Source organism: Dromiciops gliroides, chromosome 3, assembly GCF_019393635.1.
Source record: "Dromiciops gliroides isolate mDroGli1 chromosome 3, mDroGli1.pri, whole genome shotgun sequence".
In the NCBI taxonomy this organism is placed as follows: domain Eukaryota; kingdom Metazoa; phylum Chordata; class Mammalia; order Microbiotheria; family Microbiotheriidae; genus Dromiciops; species Dromiciops gliroides.
The window spans coordinates 611,095,627-611,123,568 of NC_057863.1; the positions used below are offsets into that span (position 1 = coordinate 611,095,627).

Below are 27,942 nucleotides of genomic sequence, written 5' to 3' on the forward strand. Positions count from 1 at the left end.
TAGTGACTCAGAAAGAGCTTTTTTTCCCCTCATCCTTCCAAAACTCAAACAAGTAATCTTGATCCTTGTATTCATTTCACAACAAAGTTGACTCTGCACTGTCACACAAGAGGGAATCGACCACAAGTGGGCTACTCACTGTAGAACACATCAGATTTATATAGGAGAAGAGAAAACTTATCTACCTTTTAAACAAAATCATACAAGGGAAACTCTGAAGCTTTGAACTTCCAGCCTTAAACCCATGATGCTATGACCTTGTGATGACCATAGCATTGTGAGAAAAGTAGGAAAAATGCAAAAGCTAGTAAATCAACAGCAAGGAAAAAAAGGAAAGCTCTCTCTTAACTCTAGTCAAAGACCCCCATATTACTGTATATCTAATTCACTAAGAAAATTAAAATGGTCAGAAAAAAGAATGAAAAATTTAATATAAACAATAACATAAAAACAACAGAAACATATGAATGTGTTCCCAGAAGAAATGCTATAAAACAGTCCCTATCTGTCTAAGTGGCAGCTGATAGTATCCTGAGATAAAGACACCTTTCAATTCAAGGCCCCAGAGACTTCTTAATCACTCTGGGGTTGGGCTCCCACCATCTTCAGCAAAGCAGCCTTTGCTCATGTTGCTGCAATCATTGCTTGGAGAATAGATTTGCCACTTTTCATCATCTATCCCTAGGAAATAAAATCAGGAGGACATCAGTGCACAGTGTCCTCCTCAAACCAAGCACAGGGGTGTTTCACAAACTAATTTTAGGGAAGAAATACACAAAACAGTAACAACCAGCTCAGACATCAAGCCTCTAGTCCCTCTCCTTCAGAACAATGTGTCAAAATGCAAGCCTCAAAAAGAGTAAGATTATATTTAGAAAGGCACTGAAACGTTTCAAGTTCAATAAACACTTTGACAAATAAGATAACAATGAAATGATCTAACTTCTTTGGAAGATAAACAGAAGCTAGGAATATAAAGTAAAAATAAACAATCATCTAATAATCGTCCCATGACACCGCCAATGCTCTGGAATCCACTCCACCAAAAAGAACATGTAAACGAAGAGGCAATATTTCTATACTCTTGAGAAAGACAGACAATAGTGATGTTAAAAAGAAACAGGGGCTCAAATTTTCTCCTGAAATAGCTAGAGGGATTAGTGAAGAAGACATGGTGATATCTATCATCTTTGAATATAGATGAATGTACAGGGCATGGCCTCCCTAAATCTGGTCCTCCCCCTCCCCGCTCCCCAAGCATTATGCTTCTACTCTGCTGAGTTAGCCATATCAAGCAATCAAGAATCTAGTTCCTGGTCTGGGGACACTCCCCTATGGTTAAACATGTAAATAGGGAAGAGGCCTCAAGGGGATTTATTTTTTAAGATCAAAACATTTAAAAAGAAAAAAAGACTGTATACCATTAAGTCAACATAAGAGTGGTATTGGACTAACCAGCTGAGGAGAAAGAACGACTCGAAGGTTCTTCTGCAAAACAGGGGCCCCCAAAGAGTCCTAGTAAAGGGCTGCCTTTCTATGGAGATTCCCTTTAATAAGGAAGCCATCAAGCTTAGCTATTTTTCCAGTGAAAGCAATAATTTATATTCAGGGGAATAAAAAATAAAGCTGACGCCACTGATTTAATTACCTGCATTGTCCCAGGAATGAAAACACACATTTTTCATCACTTGAGATTTATCTGTTGATATACCATCAGTCAAATCATAAGCAAGCCTTGGGTTTCTCTCAAAATCTGGTTTATATAGAACCTGAGTATAGTCTATAACAATGAAAGCACTGGCTTTAAAAAATTAAAAATCTCTATCTGAAATGAAAGAGGTTTTTTTAAAAAAAAAAACCTTTTAAATGGTAAATTAATACAGTAATTTTATGGAATTTTTTTCATCGTATACCTCTATTCTTTTTTTCCTTTCAAAGAGCCCACACATTAGGAGTACCGCCAATCTTTAGATCAATATGATATAAAGAACCCTGTTATGATCCTATCAGAATAAAAGCTAAGACAAATCCGCACTATCAGAATACTCTGCACATCCATTGTGCTAGGCTGAATGGCAAGCTGACAGAAGATTGTCAAGTAGAGTTTAAGTTCCTCGAAGGCAGGGGCCATTGTTTTTTCTTCGGTTTTCCACCCCAAGCATGTGGGACAGCACCTTGCACTTGGTCTACACTGCTTGCTTCCTGGATGGGCTACAATGTGCTAGGAATACGGCAGGACATACCTCCTTATGGGGACTTGTAATGTCTCTACACTCATGGAGTCTTTTCATTACATCCTGGGCATCAGAGAGCGCTTTCGAGAAGATGCTTTCATTTTGCAGAAGGAAATCCAGCTTATACGTTTTCCTCTCATGCTCTGCATGTGAGAAACAAGATCAGTTAGTCATTAATTGAAGGGATTAAATGAAAGTTGAAGCTGCCTGCAAGTCTCTAGGTCAGGCTCATCTTTTAACTGCTCTCTGGTATGTCAGGTATAATAAGGACCAGAATGGCACTCACAGCTTCCTCCTTTGGGCCATGCTCAGCATGGCTAAAACAATGAGCATCAATCCAAAACAGCCCATTGTTGTTGGTCTTCCTAATGTTTCTGTTCTCCTGTTTGTCTTTTGTCTTCAGACCACTGACAGGCCTTCCTCCTATAGAGTGGGCATGGCTGCTTCTATTAGATGCAGACTGTGACAATGGGACAAATCTAGGAATCTCACAGAAGTCTGCCAAGAGCAAGAGAGCTCAGCCTGGCACACAAACCCTTCACACTTTACACTGAATGAAACTGATGCCAATCATTCCAACCTAACTAGGCCGCACCTCCACAAGGCTGCTAGCAGACTAGAGTATATTGAAAACCAGCAGCTGCTCTACTTCGGCACCTTGGAGGCACCACGGCGTCACTGGGGTGGGTGTTTTTCCACCAAGCCAAACTGCAGTCACTCCCTCTGGGGCTGTGGTGGGGGTCTCCAGGAGCTGTCATGGCCTAAAAACTTCTTTGGTTGGACGTCACCCTTCTGGTGAGGTGTCTCTAATGAGGAGACACTATGAACACCTCAGAAAGGCATTTGCTGAGAAGAGAGACCACCATGTAACCACTTCACTTCTCTCCCACTGCTAGGAGGCAACACCTTCTATGTATGTACACAAAAGGCAAAAATGCAAGCATATGGCAGGAGAGATGGGCTCTTGTAAAACTCTGGGCCATCATAAAGCTTAGGTTTCAAAGGAGATTCTAAAAATATGAAGAAAAAATAGCAAGGAATCATTAAGTAATAGGAAGGCCAGACTTCATGGCGGCCTTGACAGACAATTACCTGCCTCTGTGGTGTTCTCTGTTACTTCCTGAGGTGTACATGCCGCCACCACCTCCTCCCCATCCTCATTTATAGTTTCTTTCCCAGGAGAAAGAGAATGCATTTGGGGGACGGTGGAAGTCTCTCTCGGTGAAGCTGTGCTCTTCATTTCCATTTCCAGAACTTCTTCCTGGGCGGCGGCAGAATCCATATCAAGCTCCTGCTGCTCCATGGTGGGGTCCACTTCACCAGTCTCTTGTGTCACAGCACTAACCACCACCACAGTGTCTGCCTTCAGGGCCTCGGGAGGGCAGGGAACCTCTCCAGAATGGGGAGATACGATCACGTTCTTCAGGGAAGGGTTCTCGACCGGCAGTCCATCGGTGTCTTTGAGGCACAGCTCCATCGTCTGAGGGGAAGCGTCTCTTATTACTTGACTTGAACCAGAGCAGCTCACGAGGCTGGTAAGCAGGTTCTTACAGCTAACTGCCACGTCAAACATCTGTAGGCTGTCAGCTAGGGAGATAATCTTGGAGAAGTTGTGTTTGCCCACAGGGAGCTTCCCAGTGTACATCATTTCTAACAGGAGAGCAAACTCGTCTGGACTCACGACAGAGGCATCGATAGAGATTGTATCTGTACTATCCAGTAATGTTTTAAAGAGGAGGCTGGCGGCAGCCAAGACCAGCTTATGGGCCCTGAAATAAACGGTCCCAATGGAAATGGTGCAGTCACAGAACTGTCTCTCCTTGCAGAGCGTATACAGCTGCTGCAGTAACTGGCGGCTATAGTTGGGAAGTTCCATTGCTCCAGCCAGGGGCAACAACAGCACCGTTCAGTCCTTCTGCCAAAATGCCTCTCTTGATGATCAGCACCGGCTGCAAAGAACCAGAGAAATATTAAGTTAGTATTTTAGCAGGATTGAATGTTTCACAGTTGCTGCAAGCCATAAGTAAACCACCACCACCACTACTGTATAAAGAGCGCTTTGAGGTTTGCACAGCACTGAGCATGTTAACACATGTCAGAGCTGTGATGGGTGAAATCTGAAGTAACTGAGGAAACAAAGGTTCAAGCTTCCAAGCATATGAATTTATTAAGCAATGCGTGCCCATCACATAACAAATTGGGACCAGACCTCCTCAGCTTGGCACTGGACCCTGACTACAGGGGGAGACAGATTTTTATGCATTAAAAGAAAACAATTAACGGGATATAAAGCAGGATACAAGATTAGGGCGTCTGATTTCTAACTGGAGGGGACATTAGGGAAGGGCATTGGGAGGAGGAAAGAGGCATCCCACTGTCCCCACAAGTGTCTGTATTCAATCAAAGGAACAAGGAAACAGTAACTGATTGACCCAGTTTTCAGATAAGACATATGGGTTGCTTAGGATGTATAACTGTGAGAAAACTCCTTGTATCAATTTTCAGGTCAGACTGGGTTTCTAGTCAGCATAACCTAGGTCCTTAGTTAAGAGCGTCCAAGCAAAAGGTAGGGGTAGTACAAATTCCTAGCCATGCAAGGCTAGGTTGAAACAATGCAATAAAGTTTTCTCACAAGACAGAAATTGGACTAGGCCCACAATTGAATAGAAAGGGAACTGAGCCAGATCCAGAATTGAGTCACAAGATGGAATCAGTGTGGTTCACTCACTTCCCACAATTCCCACACAACGACCCTACAAGGTAGACACTATTATTATCTGCATTTTACAAATGAAGAAACTGATGCAGACAGCAGTTAAGTGATCTGCCCAGGGTTACACAGCTAGCAAGTGTCTGAGGCGGGATTCAAATTGAGGTCTTCCTGATTCCCGGTCCAGCACTCAATCTACCGAGCCATCTGCTGCCTCAATCAATAAAGTACCTAGTATATTAAGAAACTTTCAGAACTTAGACTTTTTTTTACTTGGAAAGGACCTTAAATATCATCTAGTTCAGGGGTGGCTAGGTGGCGCAGTGGATAAAGTGCCGGCCCTGGATTCAGGAGTACCTGAGTTCAAATCCGGCCTCAGACACTTGACACTTACTAGCTGTGTGACCCTGGGAAAGTCACTTAACCCCCACTGCCCTGCCCCCCCCCCCCAAAAATCATCTAGTTCAATCCCCTCAGTTTACAAATGAGAGGATAAAGGTGCTAAGAAGTTAGGTGCACAAAGATAGTGGGGTAGAGTTAGGCCCTGAAATCTATGTTCCCCAATCTCAGTCCAATATTCATGGGGGACAAAAGAAATGCCAAAAAATGATAAATGGGTCAAAACGATGACTCTCCTTAATAAGACACACACACACACACACACACACACACACACACACACAGAAACAACTTTAAAATGTAAACTTTGGTCACTTTAATGGTTTAGGAAAGCATCACTTTGATATATTGAAGCTTGGGCAACTATCAGTCAAGCATCTGGTATTCAAAAGGCAAACACCTGGAAGAATATGACAGTGACTAGATATGCACCAACAAGGTTTAAGAACAAACTGTGTTAGCCTAATTTAATTGCCTTCTGAGACAAGAACATGGACCTTGAGATAAAGGAGAAGTAACATACATAATACATTTGGATTTGTATCACACTTGTGATTTTAACCCATTAAAACCAGGAACATATGGTCTGTACTCTGCTTTCAAGTGAGTTAGCAGATGACCACAAAACCATCTGCCCAAAGCATAGTCATCACCAGCTCACCATTAGTCTGGGGGGCAGATGGATGAACTACAGGTCTTGAATCTAATACCATGTAACATTTATATTAAATGACCTTAGAGTTAAAATAGAAAACCAGGCTTAACCAGTCCAGAGAATTCAGTTAAACAAGTTTACTACCAAAATGCAATTACAATAGGAACAGAATTTAAAGTGAGGTAAACAAACAAGAAGGAACAAAGGTCAGCATATGGGGAAAACATCATCAAGCAGAGGCTGGAGCATGACTATGTCCAGAAACAGAAAAGGCTCAGACTGTCTTTTTTTTTTCCTAGCCTGTCTTTTAATAAGTTCCTGGGAAGGAAGGATTTATTAATGGCAACAACACATTGAAGACATAGGAAGGACTCCTATGTCCTTATTCAAATAGTAAAAACTAATGCTAATGTAAGGATTTATATACATCATCTTTTTACATGTTGATCCTTTAAATAGTCCTGTGAAGTAGGTACTAGTATTATACTCCTTTATACATTAGCAAACTTGATCTCAGAGAGCTACAATGACTTACCCAGAGTCATACATCTAGTAAATCTGAGGCAGGATTCTTGAACCCAGGTCTTCCTGGCTCTAAAACCAACATTTCGTCCCCTGTGAAGCATTATCTCTCTTAGAATTATGTGCTAAGAAAGAACTTCTGATCACTGTGTCTAATTTGTGAGATTCTAAAAAGGGTCTGGTATAGAACAGCAACTAATAAAACCACTGGGAATGCATTGTTGTCATTTAGTCAATTAGTCATGTCTGACTCTTCGTGACCCCATTTGGGGTTTTCTTGGCAAAGATACTGGAGTGACTTGCTATTTCCTTCTCCAGCTCATTCTGCAGATGAGAAAACTGAGGCAAAGAGGTTAATAGACTTGCCCAGGGTCACACAACTAGTAAGTGTGTGAGGTGAGATTTTAATTCAGGAAGAGGAGTCTTCTTGACTCTAGCTAGGCCCAGCACCCTATCCACTGCATCAACACTCTATGGCTGAAAATCACGGAACCCAAGATGCATCAAAAGTAAAGTACACACTTGACACTTACTAGCTGTGTGACCCTGGGCAAGTCACTTAACCCTCATTGCCCTGCAAAAACAACAAGAACAACAAAAAATGGCCTGGTGATGTAGAGAGTGTGAGGTACAACAATGGACTGCCAACGTGCTAACATCAGTGAAGGAACAAAGACTTCTCAGACACTGTATAGGCAATCATGTGGAGAGAGCACACAGAAGAACCGCACAGGAAGAGAAGGATGACTGTCTGCACTGCTGGAGGAGTGCCTCCAACTAGTGTGGGGACCCCCTGAAACTCTGCAGTCCTATCAGTGATCTTGGATCTTTTGTTTCTACTCCAAAGGACACTTAAGCAGGTTTTCTAAAGGTACGGTGTAGTCTAAACTGCTGGTTTCACTACACATCTCCTTGCTAAGATAAATAAAAGCAGTCATGTCTTCTTCCTTGTTCTCTTGTGGGGAGGTCATGGGCTTCATGTAATGAGTGACTGAAGTGAACTTTCTAGAGAAGCAAAAAACCCGAGGAACACTGACTACATGTTGGGATCTCTGAGTGGAGTCCTAGAGGTGCCTGTATAGAAGCAACTGAAATTACGTTATTAAGCATTTACTGAAATTGCTAGGCTTGGGGAAATTGTCGAGGGTCCCACGGGAAGAACATTTAAGCAACAAAAGAGCATAGGAAATCCGGATGTTCCTCAAAGGAACAATATTAAAGGCATAAGAAAAGACTGTCCCGATATAGAATCAAGATAGGAGGGGTGAGACACTTAATTGGTAGAACCAAGTGCAGCATAAAGCCCTGAAATGCGAATGGGAATTGTATACCAAGTGGAAACTAGGCCAACTCGATGAAGAGAAGTACAAAGAAATAGCAGGTGCTTAGAGGGGTAAACTCAGAAAAACACAAGTGAGAAGCAAGATACAATTTACAAGAGACACGAGGTCTCTTTAATGGATAGGGAAGAAAATGACACTGAAAACACAGACTTCAAATACTCCTCCTCCTTCTCCTCCTGCCATCTCCCCCCACACCCCCCATGGACTTCTACAAAAGGAAAAAGGTCAGCTGGAGTGACGAATGCCTTGGCTGGAAGGGCAAGATGCCACACTAGAAAAATGGAAAGGTCTACCTGAAGACACTGGTGTGTAATTGAATAAACTGAATGTTTTCACATTTACAAACCCAGGTGTGAGGCAGGACAGCCAGCTGGCTGCTAACTCTCTACATTGGCTGTCACCACAGGAGAGGGGAGGGGGAAGGTTCTTTCTGTAGTTCTTACTCCCAGACCTCTACCCAAACCCTGCCCCTCCCTATCCCCCCCCCACTCCCAGCAAAACACTGTTATCTCTCTGTCCAGGCCCCCCATTCTTGGTCCCAAGCCCTTTGGTGTGCTTTCCCAAACACTAAGCATCTTCTTCTGAATGTCTTTCAAGTTTACGTCACATTTCTCTCCCAGGCTGTGCAGATCTGAACCCCCTTCCTAGAGACACCAGACATCTTTCTTTTTGTTAGCCGCAGGCTCCTTCCGAAGTAATATCTTTATTCTTTACTTCCTAATGTTTAAGTTCCGTAGGAGCTGGAATCTCACTTTTCAAATGAAGAAACTGAGTCTCTGAGAGACAAAAATTTTATAGAGTAGAGCGGTGGATAGAGACAGAGAAGCCCAAAGCTTCCTAGGAAGAATGCTGAAAGGGAAGGCTCTCTTGGGGCAGCTAGGTGGCACGGTGGATAGAGCACCGGCCTTGGAGTCAGGAGTACCTGAGTTCAAATCCAGCCTCAGACACTTAACACTTACTAGCTGTGTGACCCTGGGCAAGTCACTTAACCCCAATTGCCTCACCAAAAAAAAAAAAAAAAAAGAAAGGGAAGGCTCTCAGAGTAAAAGCAGGATGGCATAACGGGGAAAGGCATATGATCTGGTATCAGAGGACCGGGATTGGAACACCATGCTATCTAATAGATGAATGACTCTGTACCTCGATTTTCTCAGCTGTAAAATAGGAACAGAAGCTGATCTTTGTAGTCAACATCTCATTTGATCATCACGACAATATGAGTATGGTGCTACTTTCTCATCCTACAGATGAGGAAATCAAGGCTCAGAAAAGTAATGTTATCACTACTACCTACTGCACAGGTTGTTGGAGGATCAAACAGGATAATCAAGGGAGCTTACAAGGAATAAAAGCATTATATAAGTTTAAGGAGGGGAGGGGTCAACTGAATCAATCTCCTTAACTACCTTAACCAGGGGAGGAGTTGAATCAATCTAACAAAGGTATTAAACTAGGTGCAACAAGTCCTTGGCTAGGTCAAAGGATATGAACAGGCAGTTTGCAGATGAAGAAATCAAAGCTATCCATTGCCAAATGAAAAAATGCTTTAAATCACTACTGATCAGAGAAATGCCAATTAAAACTACTCTGAGGCACCACCTCACACCTATCAGACTGGCTAATATGACAAAAAAGGAAAGTAATAAATGTTGAAGGAGCTGTGGGAAAATTGGAATACTAATGCACTGTTGGTGGAGCTGTGAACTGATCCAACCGTTCTGGAGAGCAATTTGGTGCCCAAAGGGCTATAAAGCTGTGCATACCCTTTGACCCAGCCATACCACTATTAGGTCTTTATCCCAAAGAGATCATAAAAAGGGAAAAGGACCCACATGTAAACAAATATTTATAGCTGCTCTTTTTATTGTGGAAAAGAATTGGAAATTGAGGGAATGCCCATCACTTGGGGAATGGCTGACTAAGTTGTGGCATATGAATGTAAGGGAATAATATTGTGCTATAAGAAATGATGAGTGGAAGGAGTTCAGAGAAACCTGGAAAAACTTATAGGAGATGATGCTGAGTGAAATGAGCAGAACCAAGAGAAGATTGTACACAGTATCAACAACATTGTGTGAGGATCAACTGTGATAGACTTATGTCTTCTCAGCAATACAATGATCCAAGATAATTCCAAAGGACTCATGATGGAAAATGCTCTCCACATACAGAAAAAAAGAACTATGGAATCTGGATGCAGATTGAACCAGACTGTTTTTACTTTTTTTGTTTTCATTTTTTCTTTTTTGAGGTTTTCCCCCTTTGTTCTGATTCTTCTTTTACAACATGACTAATGCAGAAATATATGCTTAATGTGATTGTACATATATAACCTATATCAGATTGCCTGCTGTCTTGGGGAAGAGGGAGGTAAGGGAGGGAAAGAGAAAAATTTGGAACTAGAAATCTTATAAAAACAAATATTGAAAACTATCTCTACATGTAACTAGAAAATAATAAAATACTTTAGTGATAAAAAAAGTCCTTGCTCAGTTTGGAAGCATTGAAATACACTGAATAAAATGAAAATGATGCTCTGTGGAAGTATAATTGGTTGAGGAGACTCAGCAATGCTCACTGGACTTGTATAAAATAGCAAGCTAATTTGGACATTGCTCAAGAAAAGGGGAGGGGGTCAATAAGAAGAGTCTTGGTCTCCTCCCTTGCCCCCTTTACCAAAGGATGACCTTGTGAACTTTGAGGGGTCAGAAGGTTTGGACTTCTCTTCAGCATCCTAGCACTGGCCCCAGAGCAGCAGTGCTTAACAATAGTGTCTGTATTAGAAGCCAAGGCAAAATCAGACATACTGAGGAAAAACAATTTCAAGACTAGAGTCAAGGAGCCCAACAGGAAGCTATAACATTCCTAGTGGGAACTTCTTGAGGGCTTCATGAAAGGAAAAGAGGGACTTCCAGGTAAAGGACTCCCAAGTATGCTCTTTGCCACATGTGCTAAGTTTGAGTCCACTCTTTCCTGACCTTGTACTTGTGCTTGTGGGAGAGTGTGTCCTGGTTTGGGGAAATGTTTGTCCCAATTATTCCCACTGTACGACTTTAGTCAATATTCATCTCTCTAAAAGCTTGTTAGGTCTGGCTGGCTAACTGATATAATCTGATGATCAACTGAAGAAGCACACCAGTGGGGACTGCAGCATTAGAGGGAAAAGTGGCTATTCAAGACCTGAGCACCCGACCTGCTAGTTGGCATGTAGGTAGAGCGATTGAGGAGCCCAAGGGATACACTGCACGACATGTTTCAGCTCTTCTTTTTCCATCCTCCATTCAGCCTACAGTCATTTAGTTTCCTACAATCAATTTCTATGGCCAACTAAAAGAAAAAACTTCTTACTACAACAAAGATGACACTCAGACACAAACAGCTGAGGCACCTGCTCCAAAAAGATAGCTTAAAGGTAAGGTCCCTATGGAATTGGGCTCAAGTTGGTATGGAATCACTGGGAATTATTTCAGAAAACTCAGGAAAGAAGACTGGTGAGGTTAGGAAAGGATATATATTGGGTTTTGGCATGACAGATTTCCCTGATTCTAAAAAAAAAGTCAATTGGCCCCACTAACCCCTCCTAATTCTGATTGTGCTGAATAAATGGATGCATGCATGGATGGATGTTTTGCTGTATTCTAAAGGCCAGTATGGCTCTGCCCAAATCCCTGGAATTCAAAGACTAGGGCAATCTGGGGCTGCCCTGAAATCTATGCCAGTCAAGGTATGGTTCTAAGATCAAAGTAGCCTCTGAAGACCTAACAATCAGGGAATTTCCCAATTACTGAAAAAGAACCAAACTGCCAACAAAAAGCACCGATCAACTTGGACTCAATCAACTCAGACTCCACAGTCTCACCCTTGGGAGGTCTGGGTCCAATTTTTTCTCACAGTTGTACTACCTTTCACTTCACTCTGGGGAGTTTATTCATTTATTGATCACTTAACACATCATTTGAAACAGTTCGAAAGGACATTAGAACTCATCTAGTTTAAGCTCCTCATTTTACAGATGTAGAAACTGAGGCACAGAGATGTTAAATTACTCATCCAGGGTCACATAGGTTGTAGATGGCACAGCCAAAGTTTGAACCCAGGCCCTGACTCCTACTACTCTTTCTAAGGTAGAACCCAGACAAAGCCCTGTCCTTTTTAGTCCTCTTTTACTAACTGATAATACAGAACGAGAAATAACAAGGATCACAGGAGATAGAATGAATAATTTTGATTACATTAAATTTAAAAGGTTTTGCACAAACAAAACCAAGGTAGCTAAAATTATAAGGAAGGCAAGAAACTGGGGGGAAATTTTTTTATAACCAAATTTCTCTGATTAAGGGTCTCATTTCTCAAATATATAGGGAATTGAGCAAAACTTCTCATAGTAATTAAGAAATTGATAGTCAAAAGATGTAAATTGGCAGTTTTAAGACGAAGAAATCAAAATTATCAATAGTCATATGAAAACAAGTCATTTCAAATGAGACCTGGAAAAGACCTTAGCTTAAAAAGGCCAAGGTTTTCCCACTGCACTGAGGCCATCTCCACTTGTCCTATAGCTTGCACTAGAGAAAATGCAAATTAAAACACTTCCAAGGTACCACTTCACACCCATCGGATTGGTTAATATGACAGAAAAGTAAAATGGCAAATGCTGTAGAGGTTGCAGGAAAAAAGGTACATTGATACATTGTTCGTAAAGTTGTGAACTAGTCCAACCATTCTGGAGAACAATTTGGAATTCTCAAAAAGCTATTAAACTGTACATACCCTTTAACCCAGAAATACCACTACTAGGTCTATACCCCAAGGCCATCAAACAAAAAGGGAAAAGGACCCACATGTGCAAACATTTATAGCAGCTCTTTTTGTGGTGGCAAAGAATTGGAAACTGAGGAGATGCCCATCAATGGGGAAATGGCTTAATAAGTTATATGATTATAATGGAATACTGTTGTTCCTAAGGAATGATTAAGGGGATGGTTTCAGAAAAACCTAGGGAGACTTATTTGAACTGATGCAAAGTGAAATGAATGGAACTAGGAGAACAGTGTACACTGTAACAGCAATATTATAATTGTAATGAACTGTGAAAGATTCAGCAACTCTGTTCAATACACGAATCCACAACAATTCAAAAAAACTCATGATGCAAAATGCTACTCATCTCCAGGTAGAGAACTAATGGATTCTTGCATATTGAAATACTTTTTTCTTTCTTTTTTGCAACATGGCTAATTTGGAAATATTTCTTGCCTTTTCAATGGGTGGGGGAGGGGCAGAGGTAGGGAGAGAATTTGGAACTGAAAATAAAAATATATAATAAAATAAGGTAATTCCGAGAATGAGTCCAGTCTTTACCAGACTACCAAAGGGATCCATGACAAAAAGTTTTTTAAAAATAACAATAAAAAAAAAAAGGTTAAGAACCCTTGCTTTAGCTGAACAGGAAATCAATGAGCCTTCGCATATACCTTGAATACTGTGATATAATTTACTTACCATGGGAATATAACCCAAAAGAATTGGAATACACAGTCACAGGCCTAGAAGCCCAATTTGGTTCAGTTCCCCAAGGTTTTCTGACATGATCCGATCTCCTGAGGATTTTGAATTGGTCTGCTCTGTATGAAACCACAGACCAGGAATGACTCTGCAGTCCAACCTCCTAAAATTCTTGACATTGTGATGACTGGTTGTCAATGGGCTGCCCCCTTACCTCAAGTCAAAATGGTCCTGATCCAAACCAAAAGAATTAGCTGAAACTACCCTTGAAAATGCAATGAGTTAATGAACAAGCAGTTGGTCCCCATCAGAGCATTAGTGTAAATTTCTTAAGCACAGTGTGGTTTTTGCATTCCAGCACCTAGGAAAGTATCATGTGTGGTAGACACTGAACTGAATTAACACTTGCCAAACCACCTCTACAATGGATTGTCTCTCTACCATCTATCTCTGCTATCTATTGTCTACCAAAGGCTAAACTCCTCAGAGCCTAGCAACTAAGTCTTTCCAGGACACAAATCCAGTCGGTTCCCAACCTTATCTCCCAGCGTACCCCTATGCATACTCAACACTTCAGCCAAACTGGAACGCCACTGGTCACCTACACCTATGCTGTACTCCTTCAAGGTAGAACTTACATAAAAAGGGAGGCAAATGATGAGGATGCAGTGTGCTTATTGAGCCCAACCCTGCCTGCCTGGGACATTTTCTCAATACTCAATACTCTTCCCTAGCCCCTGGAAGCTCAGCCCTTCCCATTTAGGGCTCCCTCAAAGGCTGCTTTCTTTCCTGGTTCCTTTGAGCTTTTATGTAACACCCAATGTGAGCTAAACACCACTAAAGAAATAGCTAGCAGGTCTGTACCTCCGGCTTTCCAGTTTGTCCCAGCATAGGGAGGATGCCTCTCTTGTTATATGAGCAGAGGTCAGTTCATTCCAACCTTCTCCTAACTCCAAGCTTTCCTCAAGACTAGCTTCTCTATTCTTCTTTTGGTTTAACTAAATAGATCCTCATCCTTCTTTTCTCCCTATTTCTTGATTCATCCCTTTGTCACCACATACCTTTCACTCATTTTTCTGCCCCCTCCTAGCCCCATCACAAATGATTATTTCCAATTGTTATGGCCCTGACTGCCCCTTTTGAATGCCCCTGGATACCCCAGAAGTTTTGTGGGGTAAATCAAAAGAACCTTCTCCTTGAAAAACTAAACCAAAGGACAGACACACCTAACCAGTCTCCCCCACCCCTCAGGGAGATAAGATTGTGTGTGGCTGCTGCCTTTGTGGCATGAGGAGCAGAGAGATGGCTTGAGACATCCAGAGATGGCTTGAGACACCCAGAGCCACCCCTCACCCAACTTCTCCCAGCCACCACCAGTGGGGGGATGGTCCTTCCCCAATAGGGAAACTTTCTAGTCAGATGGTCACCTCATCGGACCACCAGCCACTGAGTCCAATTCATTCCTCTTGAGAAGTCAATAAGAATTTCTATAAAGTGGGGGAAACTGCTCCATATTCAGACCATATATTACAAAAATTAACAATTGTGTAAGGCTTAAGAACTCTGATCAATAAAAGGATCAGAAATGATAGCAGAAATTGATAAAGAAGACAAAATGAGAGATGTAGTTTTGTACCTCTATAAAAGTATCTGCCTGTCTCCTGCTCGAGGACATAGGTATCTCAGAGCCACATTCTATGCCATGGCTCCTCCCCATGAGAAGTCCAAGGATTTCTCTCTTGGTTTCCTTTCCCTAGCACCTTAAATAAACTATTATTTCATTCTAATTGGATTTGTGTGCAAGAGGGTGTCATTCTTTAAAGAGGAATTGAGATTCTTAGTCAATATCCAATTAATTCCCTTGAACCCATGATAGTCCATAGAAATGTTAAGGGAGCCAATAAGGTGTGGTAGGAAGAATCCTTGAATAGGGATCTGGAAACTTGGGTTTTAGTCCTGGCTCTACTGCGACTATTCTGTGCGGGCAAGTCACTTCCATCTCTGGGCTTGGGTCCCTTGTGAAATGAGAGGGCTCTGAGGTCAGTCAGTCAATAAACATTTATTAAGTGCCTATTTACACTTAGCACAAGTGCTGTGCTAAGCGGTGTGGCTATAAAGAAAGGTTTGAGAGTCTCTTTGGGGGCAGGTAGGTGGTGCAGTGAATAGAGCACCAGGCCTGGAGTCAGGAAGACCTGAGTTCAAACGTGGCCTCAGATACTTAATAGCTGTGTGACCCTGGGCAAGTCACTTAACCCTTATTTGCCTCAGTTCCTCATCTGTAAAATGAGGATACACTGGAAAGGGAAATGGCAAACCACTCCAGTATCTTTACCAAGAAAACCTTATGGACAAAGTCCATGGAGCCACATAGTGGGACCCCACTGAACAACAGAGAGTCTGCTCTCAAGGAGCTCAGAGTTTAGCAGGGGAGAGAACATGGAAACAATTATGTATAAACAAGAGACATACAAGATAAATTGGAGGTAATCAACAGAGTGAAGACACTAGACTTAAGGGGGATTGGGAAAGGCTTCTTGTAGAAGCTGGAATTTTACTTGGGACTCAAAGGAAGTCAGGGAGGTCAGTAGTGAGAGGAGGGAGTGCATTCCAGGCATGGGGGACAGTCAGAGAAAATGCCCAGAGTCAGGAGATGGAGTGTCTTGTTTAAGGAACAGCAAGGAGGCCAATGCAACCAGGCCACAGAATACACGGGCAGAGTAAGATGTTAGAAGATTGCAAGTGGCAGATTATGAAGGTCTTTGAATGCTAAATTGAGAATTTTACAATTGCAACTGGAGGTTATAGGGAGCCAGGTCCAAACTCATTGAGGAAAGCAGGGAGTATTCCAGAGGCTGGTAGACAATAGCTCCCAGAATTTTGACTGAGCAGCAGATAGGGACTGAGTGAACTTCAGAGGAGAAAAAGTTACTGAGTGATGGTGGATGAGGGAGAATATGGAAGTGACAATGGGGAGCAAGGATTATTCCAACTCCTCCACTCCATCATTGTGTGTGTGTGTGTGTGTGTGTGTGTGTGTGAAGGTTGAGGGAAATGGGAATAAGGGACTTGGCAGTGAGGGATAGGGAATGGGATTTGAATGATGGGGAGGTTATGACCAGTATAAGTTTGTCAATCCCTGAGGAATGAGTTCAGGAAGATTTGCATTGTCCAAAGGAGTTGGCTCTCATAGTAGTGTCCTCTTAAGGCAGTTTAAGTGAAGGAACAGGTACTTGGAGCTGAAAAAATGGTGTTGTGCAGCATCCCCCAAGGCAGAAGAACAAGCAGATTGGATAGAATGGCCTTTCTCCTGCTCCCAAGAAGGGAGGAGAGTATGAAGTTCAATGGAATGGTGTTCCTCCTCCCCTGGGAGGCTGGAGAGCAGGGAGGAGTCTCAGCTCAATGGGTGGCATTTTCTCAAAGATAAGAAACTGCTTTTCTAAATTTTAGGATTCCAAGACCCACAGGCAGTAATTGAACCAACTATAAATGGCCCAGGACATTTATAAATGGGTAGAATCACAGCTAAACAAGTGAAATAACATTTGAAAACTATTTAAATACTATTTAAAACTGGGTTCAAATGAATGAAAACTCTTTCAATAAATAAGCATTTTTTTAAAAGCTCATAAATTTTTTTTAAAGTCAGTGAATATCTTTTATTGGCCTCATCTTGAAAAAAAAAAATGCCTCACCATTTCTTAAACTTCAATCAAGCTTTCTACCAGCAAGGGCAGCTGCAGGTGGTCCACCCCATTTGTAAATAGGTCAGTAGCTGCCTAAGCACCCTAATGTGAGCATGAATGCCCAGTTGTGGAAGAAACACTGAAATCACAGAACAGAGCAATAAAAATGTGTCAGTATCACCAAGCATTCTCCCTACAAATTCAAAAGTTCTTCTCTTATAAACACTAATTATCAAAAGCTTCCAATTCCTTTTATAGAAAGACAACACTCCAGTCCCAGCTTTAGAAATGAAAAAAGTCGAGCTGCCTCCCCCATACACCAAGCATGTGGTGGAGCCAAGAATCCAGGAGCTGCCATCTATGTTACCTCTGCTCCTGCTACCCCCCACACTGGTAACCTCTACCCTAAAATGATCCAAAGCTTAGTATCTACAGATAAATTCCCCTCGTTCATAACTATTTCCTTACTAACCCTTCACCTAAGAGAAGGCAACACGTCTTAAAATAACATTCCTAATAGGTCAGTAAATACCATCGGAGCCAACTGAATTCTTTTTTTCCAAGCACTCTATTTCTACCGTAAATGCTCCTCTCAGAACAGCTATGTGATACCAATATTTTCAACATGATAAACCTCTTGTAGTTCTCTTGCTTTCTGGCTAATTCATAGAGCCTCACAACTTTTAAAGATTGTTAGAATGGAAGATTTTAGGATGAGCATCATTTCCTGCCTTTTACTCGGTGGGCTGACACATGATACAGCTCAGGAGGATTTCCAAGAACTATATATCTTGAAATGAAAATGAAAAGTCTTGCAAAATGTCCACCCCATAAGCACCTCAAAATTGCTATTAAATTTCACTTAATTCCACCCTTACATCTGACACAATGGAGAATTTCAAAAACCAATAACGACTTCACCATCCCCAACTAAAACTCAACCCCAAATATTTTTCAAATTCCTTGGTTTTGTCAGTAGCAAGGATAGATGATTCCAGCCACAAACATGTGAATCATTTTCCAGCGTGATTTCCTGGGCTTGCCATCCTCATAAATGAAAACTTAACAGCATGAGCAGGGCTCCAAACTGCTTGTTCAAAGTTACCCATCTAATAAAAAAGGTAATAAGGCCAGAGAACTAGAAGAGAAACTTAGGCCACTACAAACCGCAACTTCTGAAACAAACCACTCTTCTTTTTAATTATTTTTTTTTACAATTGACAAAAATCCATGTTCTCTCTGTGAGAAAATAATGGAATTTGGCAGACGCCCAGGGGCCCATTAGATTTAAATGTCACATCACCCATCCATGCCCCAACCTCGCCCCAGCCACTGGGGATAGGAAGAAACCTTTAGAACAAACATTGTCAAGCAAAACAGATTCCCATCTTGGCCATGTTCAAACACCATAAGTCTTCTTCTGCACTCAAAATCCATCAGCATGCTTTGAGAAAAGCTCTTCTTAAAAATGACTAAGGGGAAAGAGGAGACAGGAGGGGTGAGGCCAGTCAAACCAAGATCATTTTGATACTGAAAAACTGTAGCATAGTGGATAAAGTGTTGGACCTGTAGTCAGAAAGATCTGATTTCCAATCCTGCCTCAGATACCAGCAGAGTGACCTTGGACATGTCACTTCACCTGTCTATCTCAGCTTCCTCATCTATTAAATGGGGATAATAATAGCCCTTATCTCACAGGGTTGCTGTGAAGGCCAAAGAGATAACTTATCTAATTTGTTAGCATGCTGAAAATGACAAATGCTAGTTATTATTATTGTGTAGATAGCAAGAAATGGGGCAGAGTGAGGTTTCAACTTTGAGAAGTGGGAAAAGGAGACTATGAAATTTTCAGGGACCAGGATAACAACTCCCCAGAGGATTTGCTCACAACAACTCCAGGAGGTATGCAGTACAGGGATTAGGTAACTAAGTCTCAGAAGTGAAGGGACTTACTCAAGGTCACACAGCTAGCAAGTGCTTAGAGGTGGGATTCCTACCCAGGAGTCCAGCACTCTACTCCACCCTGCTGGTGAGGAAGTAGCCTAGAAAAGCCTCTAGGATGGAGGGGCCAGCCGTATTTCTTACCATGGACTCTTTTCAGACACCCAGCAGAGGAAGTAGTCTTTCTCCCTATGGGGGGATCACTTGCTAGTGGCATCACAGACCTGGGACATGAACAACTCAACCCTTTTCAAGCTTTTTCTAGCCCAGCACCAAGCACACTATTCTTCTTCTGCATACCTGACAGTCTGAGCTATCCCCACTCTTCTCACTTTCTACACTATAATATTTTGCAATCGTTTTGTCTTTGAACATTTGAGGATTATTTTGATCTACATATTTCTCTAGTCCCCATCACTGGGGAATCTGACAAGGGGTTAGATTAAACACACACACATACACACGCACTACAAAGGCAGAGGTGCTGAGGAACTTCTATTGCCTTAAACTTCAGGACCAAGCCTCTGGGATTCCATATGATTTGCTCAAAACTACTCAAAGACAGACATGGAAAAATCTGTCAAGAATTTTTTCAACATTTTGTTGCTCAGAAATAGCCAGAACTCCAGGGGCCAATTATTCTACTGTCATGGACCCTGACCTTGGAAAGCTCTCCCTAGAGTTTTAACCAGATTTTTAAAAATAATAACAAAACTAGGGACATGTTGGCAGATATATGCTGGCGGAGTGCTTATGTCTAGGGTGGCCAAACTTACTGTCAGAGTTGTATGTGATAATCTTCATAAGCTGAAGAGCTAGTCTGGGGTTAGTGTTGGGGAGGAGATTTTAAAAAACTACATTCTGAAGCATTTCTTTGGGGTTCTCACTTCAATTTGTGAATGCCTCTGAGAGTAGGTGGTATGAATGAGCAAGATTCTAGATCTTCCACAGGCTCCTAAATCATCAAACTCTCAATATACAATAACCCTTACTGATCTTTTTTTAAATTGCTATCTCTGAGCCATCCACTCTCCCTTGGCTAAAATGAAAGCTACTGCTTCCTAAGCCACTAGAACCATTTGGCTTCTGGGGCAGAAGGGAATAGGGAGATGGGAGAAGCTGAAAGCCCAGAGTTGGGAGATATAAAGCTGGCTCTTTTAGCACCTCCTGCAATTGTTTTAGTGAATCAGAACCAGAATTAGAATTCGTAGTATCACTACCAAGCTATGTTTCTGTCAGTGAGAAAAAAGGACCACTCCACAGTAGGTTCCGCAAAGGATAAATAAGCCCATTTTCTCTACTTCTAGCCTTGTCTTCTCCACTCTTTCCCTCATTGTTCTCCATCCTCTCTAGCAGCTCATTCCACATATTTCACTTCTACAGTATCATTATTTTTCCATAAGCATGGATTCTACCCACACACCAGAGAGTGACTTGGGATTTTTTAATCAGAAGGCCAGGGTTCAAGTCTAAGTTCAGCTACTTACCTTCTATGAGCCTCTGTTTCCTTATTTAGAGATTGAGGGAGTTAGCTAATCTCAAATCTTGACCAAATTGGTTCCTAAAATAATCCTTTTCAGTAGCAGCCCCATTTGGGTAACATGACCCTATGATAAAAGATTTTTGAAAATGTCCCTCCTTCTTGCTTTCTTTCCCACTACTACTACAACCAGAAATGGCTATGCATGAATTTGATTGTTTTGTGGGCTCCACAGCCAGACAGTTCTGATGTCAAAGTGAAGGCACCTTTGAATGTCCAAAGCCAGCACTGGCCTCTACTCCCCTCTAGTCTCTGTTCCCAGTCTAGTTTCCCTCACTCCCTCCATCTCTCCATTCTCTTCACCTAACCAGTCTTCTTCCCCTGACTACTTCAGTCCTAACCATCTTCCTGTCAGCAGTTTATGTTCCTCTGAGGCATAGGTTATCTACAAGTCAATAGGCATCTATTCAGAACGCACGCACTAGGTGCTAGACACTGTGCTAAGGGCTGGGGAATGCAAAAAAAGGGAAATAAAGTCCCTGCCCTTGGCCACAATCTAGTGGTGGAGACACCTTGCAAACTAGGGACCAACATGATAGAAGCAGGAAGAGTTCTAGGGCCTGGCACTGGAATGTTACTGGAGTGGCAAGTGCATCATCTCTCCTTCAGGAGACAGGACTGGTGTGTTGCACAGCAGCTACACACCATAGCCTCCAATTGCCTTTCTTAGTCTCCTATTAAGCCTAAACAAAGTAATGAACATTTCCTCTTCTCCAGTCCTGTGGCACCACTCCCTTTCTCTACTGTTTTTTTTTGGGGGGGGTGAGGGGGGGGCAATGAGGGTTAAGTGACTTGCCCAGGGTCACACAGCTAGTAAGTGTCAAGTGTCTGAGGCCGGATTTGAATTTAGGTCCTCCTGAATCCAAGGCTGGTGCTTTATCCACTGCGCCACCTAGCTGCCCCCTCTACTGTCTTTCTTATTAAATATACAGCTACCTTTAGTTGCCTAGGTTTCCCCCAATACCTCATTCCACAGCAATAAAGCCCTCGGCTGGAGTCAGGAAGTTCTTAGTTCAAATCCAACTCCAGACATTTATTAGCTGTATGACCCTGGACTAGCCACTTAATCTCTCTCAGCCTCAGTTTCCTCCTCTGTAAAATGAGGGTAATAACAGAACCTGCCTCCCAGGATTGCTATGAAGATCAAATGAGATCATATTTGAAAAGTGCTTGGCATAGTGCCTGGCACACAGCTGGCACTTAATAAATAATGGTTCCTTGCCCACCTCCCCTTTCAGACCCTCTCCTAGGGAACCAAACCCTTATAACAAAGATTTTTTTAAAGAGGAAAAAGAATTTAAAAATCAGCTAAACCAATCAAGCCAATAAACTCCCCTGTCTTTCAAAGATGACTGATAGTGGCTGAGCATCCATCTTTGCTAGCTCTTTCACTTTCAGCTGGGTCAGATAACCTAAAGTCACCAAAGGAAGCTAACTAGGTGCTCTCAACTCTGAGTTCAAATCCCAGTTGTGCCCACTGGCAAGCTCGGGCAAGCCATAACTTCTCTGCACTTCAATTTTCTCATCTATAACATAAGGAGGTTGCTCTAGGTGACCTCTGAGGTCCCATACAGCTCTATATTTGTGATTCTACAGTATGAGTCTTGGAAGAATTAAAATTACCAACGACCCAAAGGGGAATGAAAAGATGCATGGCTGGTATTGGCAGGGTATAGCATGTAACCAAAGATCTGAATGCCAGAGTGGACTTTATGTATATATGTATGTGTATGTGTATGTATATGTGTGTATGTGTATACACATACAGATGGAAAATGAAAGACAAGGATAGTAAACAAGAGGAGTGGGGATAGTCAAATGTATCAGTGGACAAAGTGCTCCCTCTGACTCAGGGAATCATGGAGCCTCTGCCCTATCAGCATCAAGGACACTAGAAAGAAATTCAGCACCTTGTGCATGGAGTCTGACCTCAGGCAAGTCACAACTGCTCTGGGCCTCAGTTTCCTCAATTGTAAAATGAGAGGTTTGAAAGAAGTGATTTCTTAGGTCTTTCAGAGTTCTAAATCCAATAATCCTATGAACTACAAGAATTCAGCTCCAGCCACATTTCTGTGAGAACAAATTCCATCTGCAGGGATGTCGATGCATAAGTTACATCAAGAAGATACTAAAATTCTATTAATCTTATTAAATGATGTGCTTGGTGTCCTGATTTGGACTTAAATCACAAATAAGAGGGAAATGGAGTGAAGTTAGTTTTCTCCAATTTAGCCTCTCTCCCCTTAAGGGCCAGAGGAGAGCTGAGACCGAGCATGATCCTTCACATTCATTGCTGAACCAATCCACCAAGTTAGAGAAAGTGACAATCTTATCTGTGAATTTAAATGCCCTTAACATTATTTTAATACTTTTCTCAATGTGCTTAGCAGCTTGCTTTTCTCCTCATTATCCAAGATGATGCCTTTGAAAAGCAGGTTATTGGAGATCCAGGAAACCATATATCCCAATTCAATTTCCTTCCCCCAAATCAAAGTGCTTACTCTCTTGAAGAGTTGAGAGAGGCCAAGAGGTCCTTGCCTTCCCCCAGGGTGCTGCTGGTACAGGCAGTGTTCCAGAAGCATAATGTAAATACTCAGCGTGAAGCACCAGGGCATACCAATTTGTTTTTCAATCTATTTTATTTCAGTTCAAAGCATCACTGCAGACAGAGAGCCCGAGAAAACAAGCCACATTCTGGTTATACCCAATTCTCCTCAATCTCCAAAAGCAGAGCATTGCCAAAGTGTGGCTTGTTTTCCTGGGCTGTCCGTTTGCAATGTCGCTTTGAACTGAAATAAAATAGATTGAAAAACACATTGGCTGCCCTGGCTCTTCCTCCAGGGCTTTCCATCATCCTGCCAAGCAAGGGTCATCACCTACTTTCTGGCTCAAAACCCAGCCGACCCAAATCACCTAGTAACACTGTACTGATGTGAATGGGCAGGGCCCACCCAAACCCAAAATAGCAAGGAAATTCAAGGCTTGCTTTTACTTTGTGTTAACAGGCCACTTTGTGTTCGGTTTCTTGGCTCCATTTGCTAGGTTGGATTATAGCTTCTGATGACATTTGCAAGATGGTTTCCAGATACAGTTTCAAGTCAAAACTTTACATTTCTGTTCTTTCTATAGGACACTCCATCTATTACTGCTTCAGCATAATTTTTCACATTGACTTATAAAAAAACCTCCAACAACCCAGCATCCCATTTTGGACAGTTCAAAAAACCTGTTACTTTCTCTGCCTACATACAATTACAGAATCATAAATTTGGAGTTATGAAGGACCTTAGAGGTTACCTAGGGATGACAGCTTAGTACCAGGAAAAGGCAATTGCCTTTGCTGAGGGACTGGGTTCAAATCCCTTCTCTGATATTCACTATGTGACCTTGGAAAAGTCACTTAACCGCCATGGGCCTTAGTTTCTTCATCTGTAAAATGAAAGGGTTGGATCAGATAACTTCTAAAGTCCCCTCCAGCTCTGGATCAATGGATGGATGAATGGGTGGATAGATGGAATGAGAGAAAGAGACAGAGAGAAGGGAAAGAGACTGTAAGTAAGTAAGCAAAAGGCAGGACTAGAATTCAAACCCAGACTCTCTGATTCCACATCTAGCACTACAGTAGCTGATGCTACCTCTGAAAATGTTCTTTAAATTATTCAACACTCAGCCTCAGACACTTGACACTTACTAGCTGTGTGACCCTGGGCAAGTCACTTAACCCTCGATGACCTGCAAAAAAGAAAAATTATTCAACACTCTTTTTAAATTCTGGGGGGCAGAGGCTAAAGACCCGTAATATCTATCACCAATAGAACTTTCTCAAGATAAGGAAGCTCCCTCTATTGATGTAGGTCAGCACCTACTCTACAATTTATTTCTATGCTTAGAGAGCTGCTTAGGGCATGGAGGAATTAACTGCCTTGCCCAGGATGTTTCAGAGGTAGGACTTGAACCCAGATCATCTCAATGAAGCTGGATCTCTCTCCCCGTGGTGCTGCCTCTGCTACCATTATCCTAACACAATAATAAGAGCTGGTACTTACAGAGCACTTTGCAAATATTCTCTCTCTTTATCCCAACCATGATCCTGGGACATGCCATTATCATTATGATGTGCCCATTCAGCACAAAGCCCAGGAAGAAACCATTTCCAGCATAAACTCCTGCCTCTGGCATTCAATGCCCTCCATAATCTGACTGAAACTGAATGTGTGTAGTCTTAGCTCCCACTGTGGGCACACACACTTTTACAGTCAAACAGCTGCTTTCCATGACTGTGTCTCCATCCATTCCCATCTCAGACCTTTTGCTCCTACCATCTCTCATTTCCACAATGGCAACTGTCACCCCACACATGTCTGATGAACTGCCTCACTTCCTCCAAAGCATGGAAAAATTCCAAAACCAGAGAGCCTCCAGAGGAAACAGACAAGGATGGCAAAGGGCCTCAAACTCATGCCCCATGAGGCCTAGCCAAAAGGACAGGGGGAGTCTGGCCTGGAAAAGAGGAACCTCAGGAGATAGGATGCTGTCTTTACATATTTGAAGGGTCATTATGTAGAAAAGGGGTCAGATTTGTTCTCCCTGGGCCCAAGGGGCCAAGTAAGAGGCAGATTTGGGCTGGATCTAAGGAAGACCCTGTAAGTGCTAAATTACTGAAGTAAGAAGAGTGAGGGTGTGGCCAGAAAGATCCAAGAACTAGCTTTGGGGTCTTCTGACACACACTGGCCATCTGACCCGAGGCGAGTCCTGCATCTTTCACTGCCCCATGGGACTCTTGGAGACTGTAACACAAAGCAAAAGTCAAGGCTTGGATGTCTGTTATTTTAGGTTTGGCTGGGCCCTTTCTATTTATATGAGCATAGTTTTACTTGGTAATTTTGCAATATCAGTTTGCACTGGCATCAAGAGTTTCCTTACCAGAAGTCTCCCTATACCAGTGAAGCCCTAGGCCTGGCCCTCCTCCCCACCAAATCCAGCCATCCAGAGGTGGAAAGCTGCATGGTGGTTCTCCCTTAGCAGGAGAGGCAATGCTTTCAACAGAGGCAAGAGGACCACTTGTCAGGGTTTTAAAAAAAATAATCCTGAACTTGGCAAATACCATATGATGTAAGGATTTCCCTATACAAAGTCTAACAGGAAAAAGATTACACATGAAACTATGAATATCTATTATATATAGTTTGCTTTTCCTCAATAGTAAAGAACAAATTCAACATGTAACTTTCAAAGCTGTCCCACTGGTCCATGTTTCCTTCTGGTCTCTTCTGCCTATTTTCTTAAAATGTTTTAAAGACCCTCTTTTCTTTCTTTTCTTTTTCCTTTTTTGCCAGGTCTTTTGAAAAGGGAATTATTGTCAGCTTGATGATCTCTGAAGTTCCTTCAAAACCAGAAATTCTGTGTAATCCTAAAGAGACTCAAGTTCCAGAACCAGTTCTGAACCTTTATCGGTTTTTCAGCCATAATAAGCAAGGCACTATGCAGTTAGCATGGTACAGTGTGAGATTTGGAATCAGATTAGCTCTTAGTAGCCTTGGGTAGTCATCTACCTTCTTTGAGCCTCAGTTTCCTCATTTGTAAGATAGGAGCTAGACTGGATGCCCCTTTTCTATTTCTAAAGCTATATTCCTAAGACCTCATTTCTTCATCTGTTAAATGGGAATAAGATTTTGGTTACTCAGTTCACCCAGGTCTTGTGAGGCAAGTATTTTGCAAACTTGGTCTAGCCATTTGCAATCTGACCTAGAGATCCCACTGCAAGGCATAAAACCCAAGGAGGTCAAAGGTTAAAAAGGTCCCATAGACACTAAAACGCTTATAGAAACACTTTGTGGAGCTAAGAACTGGAAAGAAGTCCAATGCCCATCAACTGAGGAATGGCAAAACAAATTGTGGTTAATGAACTTAAAGGGAGATTACTGCATTCTAACGAGACTTCAGAGGAGCAAAGAACAACATGAACTGATAAAAAAAAAAGTGACTGTAACCAGAACAATATGCACAATAACAACAATGTAAATTGGAAGGAAAAAATTAAAACTGACCTCTGTGCAATTATAATGATCATGCCTGACCTCAAAGAAGAGCTACAGGATGCACTCCTCTCTCTTCTTTGCAGAGGGGAAGTACACTGGTTGTAGAACACTGGGAGGGATCTCAGAAGTCATCCAGGCCAACCCCTTTGTTTGACAGATGAAGAAACTGAGTCCTCCCAGAGATTTTTTGACTTGCCCAAAGTCATACTGCAAGTATCAGAAGTAGATGTGGGCCCAGGTCCCTTGCTTTCTCTCCTACATGGTCTGCCATGGCTGAGGTATTAGTTTCTTTTTCTTTTTTTTTTTTGGTGGGGCAATGAGGGTTAAGTGACTTGCCCAAGGTCACACAGCCAGTAAGTGTCAAGTGTCTGAGGCCAAATTTGAACTCAGGACCTCCTGAATCCAGGGCTGGTGCTTTATCCACTGCGCAACCTTGCTGCCTCCTGAGACATTAATTTTGCTGAATATTTTTCCTTTGCTTTTAACCCACTGTCATAAAGGATGGTATAGGAGGGAAATATTGGGAAATGGGATAGGAACAGGGACCAGACCTGTGATTTCCTTGATATTGAGAATTCCCTCTACCAATATAGGTGAGCACCTTCTCTGTAGCTTACAGTCCTAAGAGTTGCCTAGAGCACAGAGATGTTAGGTGTCTTGCCAAAGGTCAGAGGTAGAACCTGAACCTGGTTCTGGTTTCCAGGCCAGCTCTCTGTCTAGTACAACCTGTTTCTCACTAAGTGCTGAAGTGAGAAACTATGACTCCACAAACATTAAGCACCAAGTTAGTGTAGGCCACTGTGCAAAATGGGATGAAGGTTCAAAGATCTTGCCTCAATTTCCCACACCATTTTGCTGGATCTCTTCCTTGCACTTCTCTTGTATCACAGCTACTGGTGTCCCTGTCACTCCCACCCATGAGACTATGAGCTTCCAGGAGAGTCTGTGTCATGTCTGTTTTTCTCACCATTTCCAAGCACATGGCCTTGTGAACAGAAGCTTAGGGCTTCACTGGCTACAATCGTCAAAAATGCTTGGGCTGGAGGGTTCTACAATTAGAAGAAAATTAAATTATCTTTGGAAGAGTTTCTCTCTAAAATGGGAGTGTCAATAAAATTACTTTAAAAGAAATGGAGGGGGGGGGGGAGTCCAGCTCTATAGAGCTTCATTCCGCTTCTATAGAAAGAACTATATGCCTCATCTTTGGCCAGTTGTTAACACTCAGCATTCCAGATGACCTACAATCAGGGCCCAGATTTGGCCAGTTTTCTCTAGTAAGCAATACAAAAGTATTTAAATAATAAAAATTGAGTAGAATGCCAAAGCAGCCCCACACAACTAACTCCCCCCCACCCAGGTTTCCCTTTGACTT

At 42.2% G+C, this 27,942-nt stretch overlaps 1 protein-coding gene across 1 annotated transcript in view; it reads right to left on the reverse strand.

Annotated features, from left to right (window-relative positions):
- Window positions 1–27,942, reverse strand: part of ZBTB40 (zinc finger and BTB domain containing 40) — a 70,003-nt gene that overhangs the window by 36,194 nt on the left and 5,867 nt on the right. Inside the window, exons 2-3 of the mRNA XM_043996362.1 lie at window positions 3,327–4,183; window positions 2,244–2,377 (exon numbers count right to left, since the gene is read on the reverse strand). Coding sequence (XP_043852297.1) covers window positions 2,244–2,377; window positions 3,327–4,110 — 918 coding nt within the window. The 5' untranslated portion in view covers window positions 4,111–4,183. The remainder of the gene's footprint in view (window positions 1–2,243; window positions 2,378–3,326; window positions 4,184–27,942) is intronic.